The sequence below is a fragment of the Tachysurus vachellii genome, chromosome 4, assembly GCF_030014155.1.
Source record: "Tachysurus vachellii isolate PV-2020 chromosome 4, HZAU_Pvac_v1, whole genome shotgun sequence".
NCBI lineage: Eukaryota > Metazoa > Chordata > Actinopteri > Siluriformes > Bagridae > Tachysurus > Tachysurus vachellii.
Genome location: NC_083463.1, coordinates 1,442,994 through 1,457,960, shown reverse-complemented (window position 1 = coordinate 1,457,960; position 14,967 = coordinate 1,442,994). Strand labels below are relative to the sequence as shown.

The 14,967-nt window shown below is 42.4% G+C and overlaps 1 protein-coding gene across 4 annotated transcripts; it reads right to left on the bottom strand.

The window, feature by feature from the left end:
* Window positions 1-2,697: 2,697 nt before the first annotated feature.
* Window positions 2,698-12,774, bottom strand: eif4bb (eukaryotic translation initiation factor 4Bb). 4 transcript variants are annotated; one of them, XM_060867359.1, is made up of 15 exons: window positions 12,682-12,774; window positions 10,416-10,556; window positions 9,994-10,199; window positions 9,604-9,720; window positions 8,352-8,406; window positions 7,830-7,976; window positions 7,610-7,741; window positions 7,366-7,503; window positions 6,887-7,136; window positions 5,758-5,831; window positions 4,272-4,497; window positions 4,151-4,185; window positions 3,915-4,065; window positions 3,469-3,535; window positions 2,698-2,852 (listed from the first exon to the last, which is right to left on the bottom strand). In XM_060867359.1, the coding sequence occupies exons 1-15, from the start codon at window positions 12,692-12,694 to the stop codon at window positions 2,775-2,777; spliced, it is 1,830 nt and encodes a 609-aa protein (XP_060723342.1). In that variant the 5' UTR covers window positions 12,695-12,774; the 3' UTR covers window positions 2,698-2,774. The 4 variants fall into 4 exon arrangements, with proteins under 4 accessions (XP_060723342.1, XP_060723346.1, XP_060723344.1 ...); XM_060867363.1 differs by having other exon boundaries at window positions 4,157-4,185; XM_060867361.1 differs by having other exon boundaries at window positions 6,887-7,133.
* Between the last annotated feature and the right edge of the window lie 2,193 nt (window positions 12,775-14,967).

Below are 14,967 nucleotides of genomic sequence, written 5' to 3'. Positions count from 1 at the left end.
CAGTGGCTCAGAGTAACTGACACACACACACACACACACACACACACACACACACACACACACACACACACACAGGCACTGAAAATTCTACTGTAACACACACACACAGATACATACACAAACGCACACACAAACACACACAGTCACTCAGTATTCTACTGTAACACACACACAAAAACACACACAAACACCTACATGCAGAGTCACTCAGAATTCTACTGTAAAACACAGACACACAAACACAAACACACGCAGAGTCACTCAGTATTCTACTGTAACACACATGCCGAGTCACTCAGATTTTCCAAATTAGTCATTTGTAGTGTGGTGTAAATTATTAAAAATACACTATATTCGTCATTAATACAGTAAACGACTCTAGTACTCGAGTACACGACTCTAACACACACCATAATGACAACTTGTAAAGTAAAAATCTCTGTATAATTTCTGTGAGGTCTCTCAGACCTCCACTGAGCAGCAACACAGCATGAGAGGAGCGTAAAACAAACACACACACACACACACACAACAGACATTTACACACACACACTCACACACACACACCTGTCAACCAGCGTGAAAACACAAATCACTCATTTCGGTCATCTTCACTGAGATACTTTATTAAAACAATCTTAATATAGACACATTTTAAAGACTGTTTACTTATTTAAGGGATTTTGTCAGCAATAAAGGAAAAAAGAGAGAGAAAGGGAAGGGAAAAAAGAAACTGAACAAAAACAATGAAGAAATTATTAAAAATATATATTATGAACTCTTGGATGTGGCGTTCAGATTAAAACCACAATTTGTACAAAAAAGTAATAATTAAAAAAATAAATAATTAATAAAATAGATTTTTTGGGCAGAAATGGAATTATTTTCAGATTGCTTTTAATATAAAATCACTGTTTTTTTCCTGAACATAATCAAGACAGGGTTTTTAATGCCAAACGTAAAAAAGTTCTTAAGGTTTTTTTTTTAACTAGTCCATACAGACATTTTTGTATTGTAACTGTTCCTGTGAGATGGTAAATAAAGTTTATTATTATTATTATTATTATTAGTAGTAGTAGTAGTAGTAGTAGTAGTAAAAGTTCACTAATAAAATAATATTTCAGAAGTATTCCTGATTTCAGAAATTCCTGTTTTTCAGGAATTTTCAGCTGTAATAAAGCTCCTGTTGCAGACTTACTGAACAAATTAAAGAGAAAATTGTTCAAACATTGAATTAAAGTTTACAGAAATAATCTGTTCACTGGTCTCTGAGTCTGGATTAGACTGCAGGCCACGTTGGTAAAGCTGAAGCTGATCTAGAGAAGGGACAGGAATGACAGAGAACCTCCAGCTCCAGGTGTTTGTTTAAGTATTTAACCGAGCGCCTCTTCACAGTCGGGTTTACATTCCATCATCACTTCATCTAAACACACAGTGAGAAGAACAGCTTCCAGAAGCTACAGGGATGCAGCATGAGATCTCCTCAGAGTCACTCAGAGAAACAGATGGATTAACTTTCACACGACACTCGATATAATCTAAAGTGTTCAGTTCTCTCTGACTGAAGGAACCACGTAAAAGACCGCAGTGTGAAGTGGTTTTATAGATGTACCATCTGTATGTTGATCGAAAGCTGATATTTGTGTAAACACATTTAAAGGTATGAGACATGATGTTGATGTGACATCGCTTCCTGAAGTCGGGGACGAGGAGACGGTCCCGAATCACTATTCCCAAACAGGAACGCTGAGTCGAAGGACGTTTCCTTTGTTATAAAATATGACTAATATAAAAAAATGATAAACAAATGAAACATGAAAAGGAAGAATGAAATTAGTCTTTCATCTACTCTTGCTTTGACAAACTTGAGCGCCACTGTAGGTGTTCCGAGTGACTTTACGTTCAGCACTGGATTCTCAGACACACTGGTGCAGCTGTGTTCATGACATCACTACACTATTTATTTATTTATTTAATTTATTTCGGTGCTGTTATGTGCAGTTAGTTAGGCAGTTCATCTCTTCGGTGTCCCTCAGCGTCTCTAGGTCTACGTTTAGTTTTAAACCAGACATGTCGTTATAATCAGATAGTGACAGGTGACTTTACTTCCTGACTCAAGTAACAGCTGCATCACGTTCACAGGGACAACGGCACATTTCCATTGCGGGTGAACCTCTAGGTATCCTCAGGTTGAGTACCATGATGCACCTTCCTGCTCCACACGACAGCTTTCACGTGTGAAAGCCCACGAGACACATCAGACCCGCTCCACTTCTGTACTAACAAGCCAGTCAGGCAGGCCAGATGTTGAACTGGGCTTCAGGTCTTAACCCTGAAAACCAGAGACTTGTCTGATGTCAAGTGTGAATACAAACTGGACACAAAATAAATGAAGTGAGTCCAGAGACACAACACAACACATCACACTGAACACCATTTTTTTTTTTTTTTTACATACTTTCAAATTTATTTATAACAATGACTTGCAAATTAATCATTTTTCAATCCCTAAATGCATGTATGAGTCCCTATATGGGTATAAGCTGTTATTTACTGTTGCTAATTAAAACTAATCAAATGCTGGATTACCTTTTAGAAAATTTGAATAAACATTAAAGAACAGCTCAGAGAACTCATGTGAAGGTTCTCCTCAGTCTATCATCACCTTCGCTGCAGAAACCCGGCAGAACCAAAGTCTCAGCAAGGATTTGATCATTATTTTATTTCAATATTATCCACATTTGTGTTTACACTCTTCTTTTCTTTCTTCTTGTTTAATCCCCAGCATCGTTGCCCTCTGCCTGCTCACCGTCCATCAGCAGAGCAGCATATTTACTGGCTGAGCTGAATTTCTGATGGAAAAATGGTTTACAACAAAAGACACAAAATGAGTATAACAAGTAAAGAAGAAAGATCTTTTAAATCCATTTTTAATGGAGATGTTGGTAGATGTGGTGATGTAGGTGATGTACAGGATGGATGGTGGGTGGTGTAGGTTCTGTGGTGGTGTTGGTGATGTAGAAGAGGGATGGTGGGTGGTGTAGGTGCTGGTGGTGGTGTAGGTGATGCACAGGACGGATGGTGGGCGGTGTAGGTGATGTACGGGACGGATGGTGGGTGGTGTAGGTGATGTGGGTGATGTACAGAATGGATGGTGGGTGGTGTAGGTGATGTACAGGACGGATGGTGGGCGGTGTAGTTGGTGTAGGTGATGTACAGGACAGATGGTGGGTGGTGTAGGTGATGTACAGGACGGATGGTGGGTGGTGTAGGTGATGTAGGTGATGTACAGGACGGATGGTGGGTGGTGTAGGTGATGTACAGGACGGATGGTGGGTGGTGTAGGTGATGTACAGGACGGATGGTGGGTGGTGTAGGTGATGTAGGTGATGTACAGGACGGATGGTGGGTGGTGTAGGTGATGTACAGGACGGATGGTGGGTGGTGTAGGTGATGTACAGGACTCACCGGAGCTACAGTATCCTCAAACTTCTTTGGCTCTGGTGCAGGTCTGGGCTCTCGCCTGCTCTCCTTCCTAAGCATCAAAAACACAGGCAAATAAATAACAACAAGACAATAAAAAGTAAATATAATGAATATAATTGAATAATGAAGATAATGAAATAATTATGAATAATCATAATCATGAATAATGAAGATAATGAAATAATTGCTTAAGCAAGTACATAAGAAATAAATAAACAAACACAGAAGCAACAGGTAAATTAATACATAATTAACATACAAGCAAGTCAAATAAACAAAGCACAAGCAAGTAAATAAAAACATACAAGAAAACACAATCATGTAAAAAACTTAAATATGTAGATATAAAAACATAAAAAAAAGAAATTAAAACAAGACAATTTGAATTTTCTCTGTGTGTGTGTGTGTGTGTATGTGTGTGATCTCACTTGTCTGTTAAATCTTGTCTTCTGTCTTTGTTAGGTCCATCTCCTCCTCCACGGTCAGCTCCTCGACCCCGCCCTGCTCCTCTCACTGCCCCGCCCCCTTGTCCCTGAGACACGCCTTTCTCCCGTCCTACACCGTCCAACCAATTCTCATCTAAACACACACACACACACCATAAGGACACAATCTTTTGCTAGTTCAGCTACATTTCTGTGCTCTGTGGGCGTGGCATTCGGACCTTTACCAGATACATGCTCGTCTGAACTTGAGGAGCTGCAAAAAGAAGAAAAAAAAGAAATAAAATTAATGCAAATTAAAATCTATGACGAAATATCGAGGACGTCAATGAGATTTCTCACCTGCTCCCCTTGTGAGCTACGTCACCGCTGCTGGTTGCAGTTAAAGTTGTGGTGTAAGCCCCGCCCCCTGTGCTCCTTTTTGCCCAGGCGTTCTCCTTTGGCGGAGGAGCAGGCATCACCTTCAGCGGCAGAGCTCCCTGACTGGGGGACAATGGAGCGCGGGACCCAGGAGAGATGGGTTCATCCACTTTATTTTCTGAATCCTCAATTTCATGGTGCTTAGAACCTACACACACACACACAAACAGACAGACAAACACACACACACACACACACACAGACAAACACACACACACAGACAAACACAGACAAACACACACACAGACAAACACACACACACAGACAAACACACACACAGACAAACACACACACACAGACAAACACACACACACAGACAAACACACACACACAGACAAATACACACACAGACAAACACACACACACAAACACACACACACAGACAAACACACACACACAGACAAAACACACACACACAGACAAAACACACACACACAGACAAAACACACACACACACTTTAGCCAAAGAAAAGCCTTAAAATATAGCAGTGAGCAGCAATCAATAGAGCCCAAGAAACTTTATAAAGAAACAAACAAAAAAAATAATCCAAAATACAAACAAAACCTCCACAAAAGTAAATATCCAACAGTGAACAAATAAACAAATAAACAGATAAATATTACATAAACATTAAGTTAAATGTGCAGAGTTGAACAGTGATTAATGGACAGAGCTAAATTCTTCTTTTAAACAAAAACAGGAAGCAAAAAAAATAATAAAAAATAAATAAAATAAAGAAATCAAATCAAATATTATTTGTCACATACACATACATACGACATGCAGTGAAATGCTTTTTGCATCTGTCCGGTATATAAGCATAAATAAAAGGAATGCAATTTAGGATAAAAAAATAATAAACCAAAACCAAAAGGAGATAGATAAGGCCGTCCGTAAAAATATTCTTGTTTGCCGTAACCCGACCGACTCTGTCAATTTAGGACCGACTCAAATTTTGTTTTTTGTTTTTTCGCTTTAAGTCCGACCGACTTGCCGGTTGTAAATTTGCATTAAGATCGACCAATATTTTTTTTTACTCTTCAAACAACTAATACAAAAGCAATAAAATAATATTAATTATATTTTAGTAAGCATTGTAAATATATAAATTTCCCAGGCCTACATACTAACAAAGGCTACGTTCTTTCTTTAAAGAAGTAAATAAAAAAGTATAAACTATATAAAAAACTATATAAAATATGAAAATATAAGTATAATATAATAAATATAATATCCAGTATAATACATTTTTGTAATGCAGTAATTTTTTTTTTTAAATATTATGTGATTAAGCCTAAAAATATTATATATATATAAATGTTGTAAATTTAAAACACTCTCTGTTTAAGCTAATATGGAAGTTTTGTTATTAAAAGGACAAACACAGGAGTTAAAGAGTTAAAGTACCTCCATGGTGTGTAGCTTCACTGGCTGTGTGCTCGTGATCGCTGCTACTCGTCTCGCTGCGCCAGCTCGGGTCCCTGCACACAGGGACAACATCATTTACACAAGGCTCAGAGTGACACTGGATAACATTACCTAGTATGCCCCTTTTCCCCCGGGGCAGTTTGAGTGCTGGTTCGGAGCCTAATTTAGAACCAGTTCTTTCTTTTTTGACTCCCAAAGCACCGGCTCTGAACCAGGAAAAGTGGCTCTTAAGTAGCACCAAAACGTCGCTGGTCTAGACTTAAGAACCGCTTGTGTTAGGGGCTGTGGGCGGTTCTACTGTTAGCGCATTTGACTAATGTTTAATACACTTTTACTTTACCGCAATATGACCAATTATCAGCACACATGATAGTAAGTAGCTACATGCTAAGGCTAACTTTTTTCTGTGTTAATGATAAAATAACGTTATGTACTTTCTCGATAACAACCTCCGTTTATACAGATTACATGGAGCTGCACGTACACGTTGGATTCGCCACGTTTGGGTGTTAATGTAGGTTCACAAAGCCATGAGCATTAACAGTAAAGTAACATCCGCCATTGTTGATGTGTTTGTGTTTGTCGCTGCTGCGCTAACGTTGCTGTGTAACGTGACACGTATACAGTGACGTCAGACTCGGCTCTGTGATGCTCTCTAACCGATGGAAAGGCAAACCGGTTCTTAGAAGGTTCGCCAGTGGAACCAACTCTGAACCAGCACCCGGTTCTTTTTGGTGGAAAAGGGGGCATCAGTGAGCTACAGTCTGATCACCTGAGCTGTAACTGAGCAGTAAACTAATAATGAACAGGATCAGGGTCTCTGTTGAAATACACCACACCAACTTTGTGTAGTTAATGATTGAGAAAATATCTGCAATCAAACACATTGAGTCGCTGCTAAAATGTCAGTAATATGGTCGAGTGCCAAAGTTTGCACACCCTGACACATATCTAAAAAATTTTGTTCCTAAAAAAATGCTGAATTACGAAAGTTGAGTTCATGTGACAACAAGCGATATGATCAAATTCACTGTGCTGCATGTGCTCTCAGTTGCCCCTCCACCCCTCAGTTCATTTACATTCCCCCTCCACCCCCCCTGGTCCTCACCGGTCTCGAGGTCTTCTGTCTGGGGGTCTGGGCTTGTCCTCTTCCAGCTGCCTCTGCAGTTTCTCCTGCTCCTTCTTGAGACGTTCCTCCACTTCTCTCTCCTTGGCTGCCGTGTCCACAGGTTTCGCCGCTCCAAATATAGAGGAGGATCGGCTCGGGTTCGCCTGAGGAGACGAGCCCCCGCTCTGTTCCTCCTCTTTTGGGACGCTGCGAGGTTTCAGGTTCAGTCTGGGTCTCTGAGTAGGAACTGCTGGAAAAAAAAAGTAAACGATGATTAATAATCAGCATACAAGGGCTCATTGAATGGAGGCTTAAAAAAAAAAAATCAATCAATTATTGATGAAGAAAAATAAAAAATAAAAAAGAAATCACAATTCCCTCAATCTCTCATAAAAGTGAGACAATTCCTCACAACATCAATATATTTCTGTATTATAAATTAAATATATATATAAATATACTGTATATTTGCTCCGTACCTCTCTCTTCACGTTTGTCGTCACGTCTTTCGTAGCGTTCTTCTCCATAGCGATCACCATCTCGCCGGTCATCGTTGTAATCGCGTCTGTAGCCGCTGCCGAACGCCCTCCGCCCCCCTCCGCCGCGGGAGTCGTAACCTGTGGGTCACATGACCATGTGTTTACTTTACACTTATTAAAGTCTAAAATAAATAATAATAATGAAAAATATTTGCCTATTGAACTATTAAAATATTACAACTACCCCCACGGTCATAGTCCCTGCCCCCTCGGTCGTCATAGCGTTCCCGGTCATCATAGCGATCACGGCCGCCGTAGCGATCATCACGCCGTGGCCCATCCCGAAACCTATCTGAGTCGAAGCGATCACGTGACCCTGAGAAAGAAATTAAGGATAAATGATACAGAAAGCACTAAGTGTACGGAGAGAAATGGTGTGAGTCATTGTGGGATTAATAACACACTCTCTCCAAAACCCTCATCTCTGCGCGGCCCCTCATCCTGCTCCGCGCTGGGACGAGCTCTCCAATCAGAATCCGTCTTATCAGGACCGCCGTCACCGCCACGCCCACGGTCTCGATCTCGCCCTGACATTGAACCGCCGTCTCGCTCTGTGGAAGAAAACCCACTTTTTTATTTCATTGTTTTCCTAATTGTGTATATTGTACATTTCTATAATGAATGTTCTATAGTTATATAAATGTATACACAACTGTAACATACAGTACTCACTAGGCACATTTGTATGTTATTGACCGGTTTAATAGAAGCTCCTGTTCCAGTACAACTGGAAGCTCCAGTACAACACATTCCTTACAAGTACGTTCACATAAGGAAGTTATTCGATTAATGAATCTGTTGTACAGGGGTTCGTTTGGATTTATATAAATGAGTTTTAAATATATTTATTTTATACTTGTAAACAAATATTACAATATATTGCCCTTTACAGTAGAAACTGGTGATTACACTAATCTCACACTCACCTTTATCATTGGACTGATCTGCAATATCTACACGGATGCGTCTGTTCCCCAGGTTCTACACACACACACACACACACACACAGAGGGGGACACACACACAGAGGGGGACACACACACAGAGGGGGACACACACACAGAGGGGGACACACACACAGAGAGGGGGACACACACACACAGAGGGGGACACACACACACAGAGGGGGACACACACACAGAGGGGGGGACACACACAGAGGGGGGGACACACACAGAGGGGGGGACACACACAGAGGGGGGGACACACACAGAGGGGGGGACACACACAGAGGGGGGGACACACACAGAGGGGGGGACACACACAGAGGGGGGGACACACCCAGAGGGGGGGACACACACAGAGGGGGGGACACACACACAGAGGGGGACACACACACAGAGGGGGACACACACACAGAGGGGGGGACACACACACAGAGGGGGGGACACACACACAGAGGGGGGGACACACACAGAGGGGGGGACACACACACAGAGGGGGACACACACACAGAGGGGGGGACACACACACAGAGGGGGACACACACACAGAGGGGGACACACACACAGAGGGGGACACACACACAGAGGGGGACACACACACAGAGGGGGACACACACACAGAGGGGGACACACACACAGAGGGGGACACACACACAGAGGGGGACACACACACAGAGGGGGACACACACACAGAGGGGGACACACACACAGAGGGGGACACACACACAGAGGGGGACACACACACAGAGGGGGACACACACACAGAGGGGGACACACACACAGAGGGGGACACACACACAGAGGGGGACACACACACAGAGGGGGACACACACACAGAGGGGGACACACACACAGAGGGGGACACACACACAGAGGGGGACACACACACAGAGGGGGACACACACACAGAGGGGGACACACACACAGAGGGGGACACACACACAGAGGGGGACACACACACAGAGGGGGACACACACACAGAGGGGGACACACACACAGAGGGGGACACACACACAGAGGGGGACACACACACAGAGGGGGACACACACACAGAGGGGGACACACACACAGAGGGGGACACACACAGACGGGGACACACAGAGACACAGACACACACACAGAGACACATACACAGAGACACACAAACACACAAAAACACACACACAGACAGACAGCAGTGAATGTAAAGCACTACAACTTGCTGTAAATAAGAGTGTGTGTAGTGTAATTCTACCTCCTCATTGAGTGTGAGCGCACGGAGCAGTGAGTCAACATCATCAAACTCCGCATAGCCAAAGCCCTTCAGTCTCTCAGGGTTACTGGGTTCACGCGGCAATCGCACAGCACTGATCTGAGAACACACACACACACACATTCACATTTCTATTCTCTTACATTTGTCTAGAAACACAATAACTACAGATATAAACTTTCCTAAACTATAAGATTTGTAAAGTGTTTAATGTTCTGCATTTGTTTTGCTTCTTAAAGGTGTAACATCAGAGAATGTGTGACCTAAAAATCAGTGGCTGTGTGTATTAACTGTGTGTGGTTTATGAGACATTATAACAGAACAAACATTCATCTGAACGTATATTAATGTTGAAGACTACGCTCATCTCACCGCCAGGCCTCTGAAGAACTGTTTGATGGACTCTTCAGTGACATCGTAGGGAAGATTGCCGAGGAAGGCGGTGTAGGGCGGGCTGCGAGGCAGACGCGAGCGGTCGACGTTCGGCTCCCGGGCTGCACGAGGAGCCGTGGGCAGGATGGAGCGATCGATGGGTGGGGCACGATACGAATCCTCAGGGGTGTGCCAGGAAGTGGACACTGCAGGGACAGAGAGGAGTGTGTTAGAGGACACAACAATCCTCATAAACGTAAAAACTGTATGAAATGATACAGAAAATCTAATCAGGCCAAAGGAAAAAAATAAATAAATAAACAAAAGCGGTTGTTCAGTCAGACAGGTCTAAAGTCGTACACGCTACACTTGTAGTTATAACTGCACAGATAGCTCTTTAAAATACTTTAACTCCTGCTCACCTTCTCCATCCAGGTCTTCGGTCTCGTCCGCCCAGCTCGTGGGCTTTGCGGCCTGATAAACCGGCTGTCCAGGAGCACTGCTATCCTCTGCCAGGAAGTCTGTCAGAGTTAAAGTCTTCCCCTTCTTCTTAGTCTTCTTAGCTTCAAAAATCAGAAAGAAAAAAACAAAACAAAGATGACTATTTAAACAGAAAGAAAGCCCTGGTGTTGTGTTGAGGTCTGGATTCTTTATTGGTCTGACAGCAGCTCTGACACTAGCGCAGGTTTGTGTTAATGCTTTATTATATCATGAATGTTAATTTGCTTGCAGGAGGAATAAAGGTGCTGTTGGTGGAGAAGGAGGATGAACTTCAGGGAGATTCACTCATTATTTTACACACAGTGGCTTCTTCTTCACGTAAATGTCACAATGTTTAGCCGTTGAAAGCGAAACCCGCTCTAAACCATGTGGACTTAGAGATAAACACGAGTCAGTGAGTGAAGCGCGATAAAGTGCCTGATATCTCAAATACAGATAAAAAAAAAAACATTGTACCATCATTGTACTGTAGCAACGCCCAGCTTCACAATAATAAAGTTTTTAATAAAGAAAATAACAATAATAATACATATAAAAATAAAAGCCCAGTGGTGTCACAGCAACATCAAGATGTCCTGAACAAGTTTAATCTTTTCAGCATTTCTCTAATTAAACACTTCAAATGCTAATCACGAGCCGATGCGTAAAAGCGGCGGTAAGAGACCTGTCACTGTGCAGGCTTCAGTCTGAACGTGTTTGTGTTTTTTGTCAGCAGCGTCATTAATATGGAAAGGAGTTTTGAGGGTAGAATTTGTTTTAAACGATTAAATTACAGACGTGCGTCATGACCTCAGCGCTGCTCCTCCTGCTGCCTGAGCTCCAGCTGAAACGTGCGAGCGTCTCACACTCACCTATCGAACTGTACACATCAGGAACACAGTCATCCCTCTACAGTTTCTATCTCCTTACATCATCTAGGGTTAGTAAATGCAGTCGTGGCCTAATGGTTAGAGAGTCTGACTCCTAACCCTAAGGTTGTGGGTTCGAGTCTCGGGCCGGCAATACCACGACTGAGGTGCCCTTGAGCAAGGCACCGAACCCCCCCAACTGCTCCCCGGGCGCCGCAGCATAAATGGCTGCCCACTGCTCCGGGTGTGTGTTCACGGTGTGTGTGTGTTCACTGCTGTGTGTGTGTGTGTGCACTTTGGATGGGTTAAATGCAGAGAACGAATTCTGAGTATGGGTCACCGTACTTAGCCGTATGTCACGTCACTTTCGATGTGTGGAGAAAGAGGAGGTAAAAAACTAACATACAAACTAAAAGCAACTGAACTCAGGATCTGTGTTGTGACTGTAATGTTGACGTTAAGTCTATAACTTTAGATCAGATCACGTGGTCAGTGTGTAAACATTGTCGGGTTCAGATGAAGTTAGAGGTACGTAAGACGTAAACACAAACCCTTAATAAAGAGGACATTACAGAACTTTTTTATTGCCCCCAGCAGCACAGAATCACACGTTATAAGTCTTATAAATGATCCAATGAGACTTTAATCCTCTTCCTCAGACGTGAACGAGTTATGATTCGTGTACACGTGTGGCGGTCACGTGACAGGCCAGCAGACAGAGCTACATGAGGTCTGTGTGGACACTGTGAGCCATTTTGAACACGAGCCTTCGTGTGTTAACTGGTGTGTGATTAATAACGTGTAAATGACTACAGCACGTGTTCACCCGCGGGCAGGAGCTTGTACGTGTCTGCTGTTTCTTCTATTCTGCGTTTAATCCTTCGCTACAGATCGTAAAGACACGTCGGCGCGCAGTAAGTGAGGAGTCACTGCGCACTACACGTGGAAAAGCAGTGCGCATGCGCGGAAATACGCCATTTCACCGCGCACTAAATCGTACGTTTCAGTTCACAGGCGAATAAAAGTGAAAAACGGCACGTGTGTGTACACGGACAGGACATACGACAGGACAGGACAGGACAGGACAGGACACACGACACACAGTACAGCGCGCGCGCGCGCACACACACACACACACACAGACACAGAGCGACGCCGCCGCACCGGATCACCGGCTTTACAGAACACATTTACAATGTTTGTTTAGCACAAACGCCCCGCTCAGCGTCATTAAGGGATAATAAATGCATTTCCCCCCCAAACAAAGCTGCGTTTTAAAAACTTGCTTTCTGAGTTTTCCTCAAAATTCACACAGACCACTAGTGCACATTCAGCTCACCTGACGCCGCCATGTTGGAAAGTGCGCACGTCACACAGAACCCGGATGAAAGCGTTGTGCGTCATAGGGGCGCGTCAGAAATGTTGACTGTAGATTACAACAACAACAACATAATAATAATAATAATAATAATAATAATAATAATATCATCCTTATCATTATCATCATCAGCATCATCATCTTTATTATTATTGTTGGGTGCTGCCCCTTTAAGGACGCTAGTACGGTGCGCTCATGGGATTGCTTAGAGAAAAAAAAGGTTAGTGAGAGAAAAAAAAAAGACACTGAGAGAAAAGCAATGTTGTTTAGTTAAACTTCGTTAGAACATGTATAAATTTCCAGTTTAAAAAAAAAACAAAAACAAAAAAAAAAAAAAAAAAAACTACTGTATATATTCCCCAGCGTGGTGAGTGATTTATGTTTAAGTGAATTGATATTTTTTGAATTGTTATTATTTAGTTCGCTATTTGTAATTAGCGCCGAAGCGTCTTAACTATTGCTAATGCTAATGCATATGTTTAATGTTGTTTAGACGTTTGCTGTTTTTATATTGTTTGTCAAGATGTTCGTAGAATATATATTGCATTTGGTTATGTGGGCAATACTGTTTAGTAATTTGAGTTGTTTGTGTTTTGCAGTTTGACCGCACACACGCACACACACACACACACATATATAAATGTGTCACAAAACCCAACAAATCCTGAAAATTAAACTACAGCAACAACGTATGTGTGCATTGTGAGTTCTGCACAAGAGGAATAAACAAATAAAAGTAAATAAAAATATCCAGCTTAATGTTATCATTTTGTGGGTAACATTAAAGTCAAACACGAGGAATTAAGAAGATTAATGACAACATGGAGGAAGATTCAGATATAATTACCACACCTGAGCAACAACAAACGTGTCTCAAGCGTCAACGTGGAGTTGCAAAGGCTGCGGTGACACGCTTGATGACACAGATTACAACTTCTATGAACTGTAACCAGTCCAAAGAGGTGGAAATTAAACTTGCTGCTTTGGATGAGGCTGTAATACGGTTTCATGAGATTCACAACACATACCAAAAAACATTAGAAGATGATGATGATCTTGATGCTTCTAACGGTTATTTAACATCGGTCCTGCGTGATGTTCAAGACTTACAACACACAGTCTTGAGCTGGCTTGACGACTTTAAGCCATCAATGGAAGATCCAAGCATTGAATCTTCAGATGCACTTAATTTCCAAGAGGAAGAGCCAGTGCTTGATGAAGGTGTTAACCCTCCAATGTCTTCTGTAGAACAGCTATCTACCCAGCTTCAAGGGCTACAAAATCTAAGACAGAAAGAAAAGAGAGAGTTTTCCATGCTAATCGCTCAACAGGATGAACGTCTGCGTGCAGAGTTTAAATCACAACTTCAGCATGTTGAATGTGAAATGGATGCACTGAAAGGCTTACTGAAACTCAAAGATGCTGAGATGGAGGAAAATCGTCAAAAGGCCGAGTTAATGATAAATAAAGACATTTCAACTCCTGTCTCAGGTAACCCATCCCTTAACTTTCGTCCATCCTTCTCAACAATGAACGAGAATTCTTTATGCCAACTACTAGAGCTGTCAAGACAACAATATCAGTCACACATCGATTCCATGCATCTACCACCTGTTGACATCATTGAGTTCAACGGAGAACCCTTAAAATACTGGTTGTTCATGAGATTGTTCTCCTCTGTGATAGATAAAGAGACAGTGCCAGATCAAGAGAAACTCACTCGACTGCATCAGTATACTGTCGGCCAAGCTAGAGATGCTATATCGCATTGCTTGTACAACCCCAACTCTAGCCTGGGCTATGCAGAAGCCATGGCTATTCTGAAAAGGCGGTTTGGAAATCCATATGCAATATCGCAAGCATGGGTTGACAAGGTGCTTAATTACAAAGACATTAAAGACAGCAAGCAGTTGCAAAGCTTCGCTGATGTTCTGTGCAGCTGCAGAGACACTTTAAAGGCAATGAAGTGTGAGGAAGAGCTGAATAGTGGACGCACCTTGCTGCAAATTGTAGAAAAGCTACCTGAAGACTTAAAGAAAAAATGGCTCACAATAAACTACGAGATCATCAAGTCCGGACGTTTGCCAAAGTTGGATGACATAGTCAGTCTTGTTGAATCAGAAGCTGCTAAGAGAGCAGATCCTATCTTCAGGAATCTTCTTAGTCCTGCCATTCGAAACTCTCCAACAAGTTTTAAATCAAGTACTAAGTCAAGTGTCAATAATAAAAGGCAGACATTCGCAACAT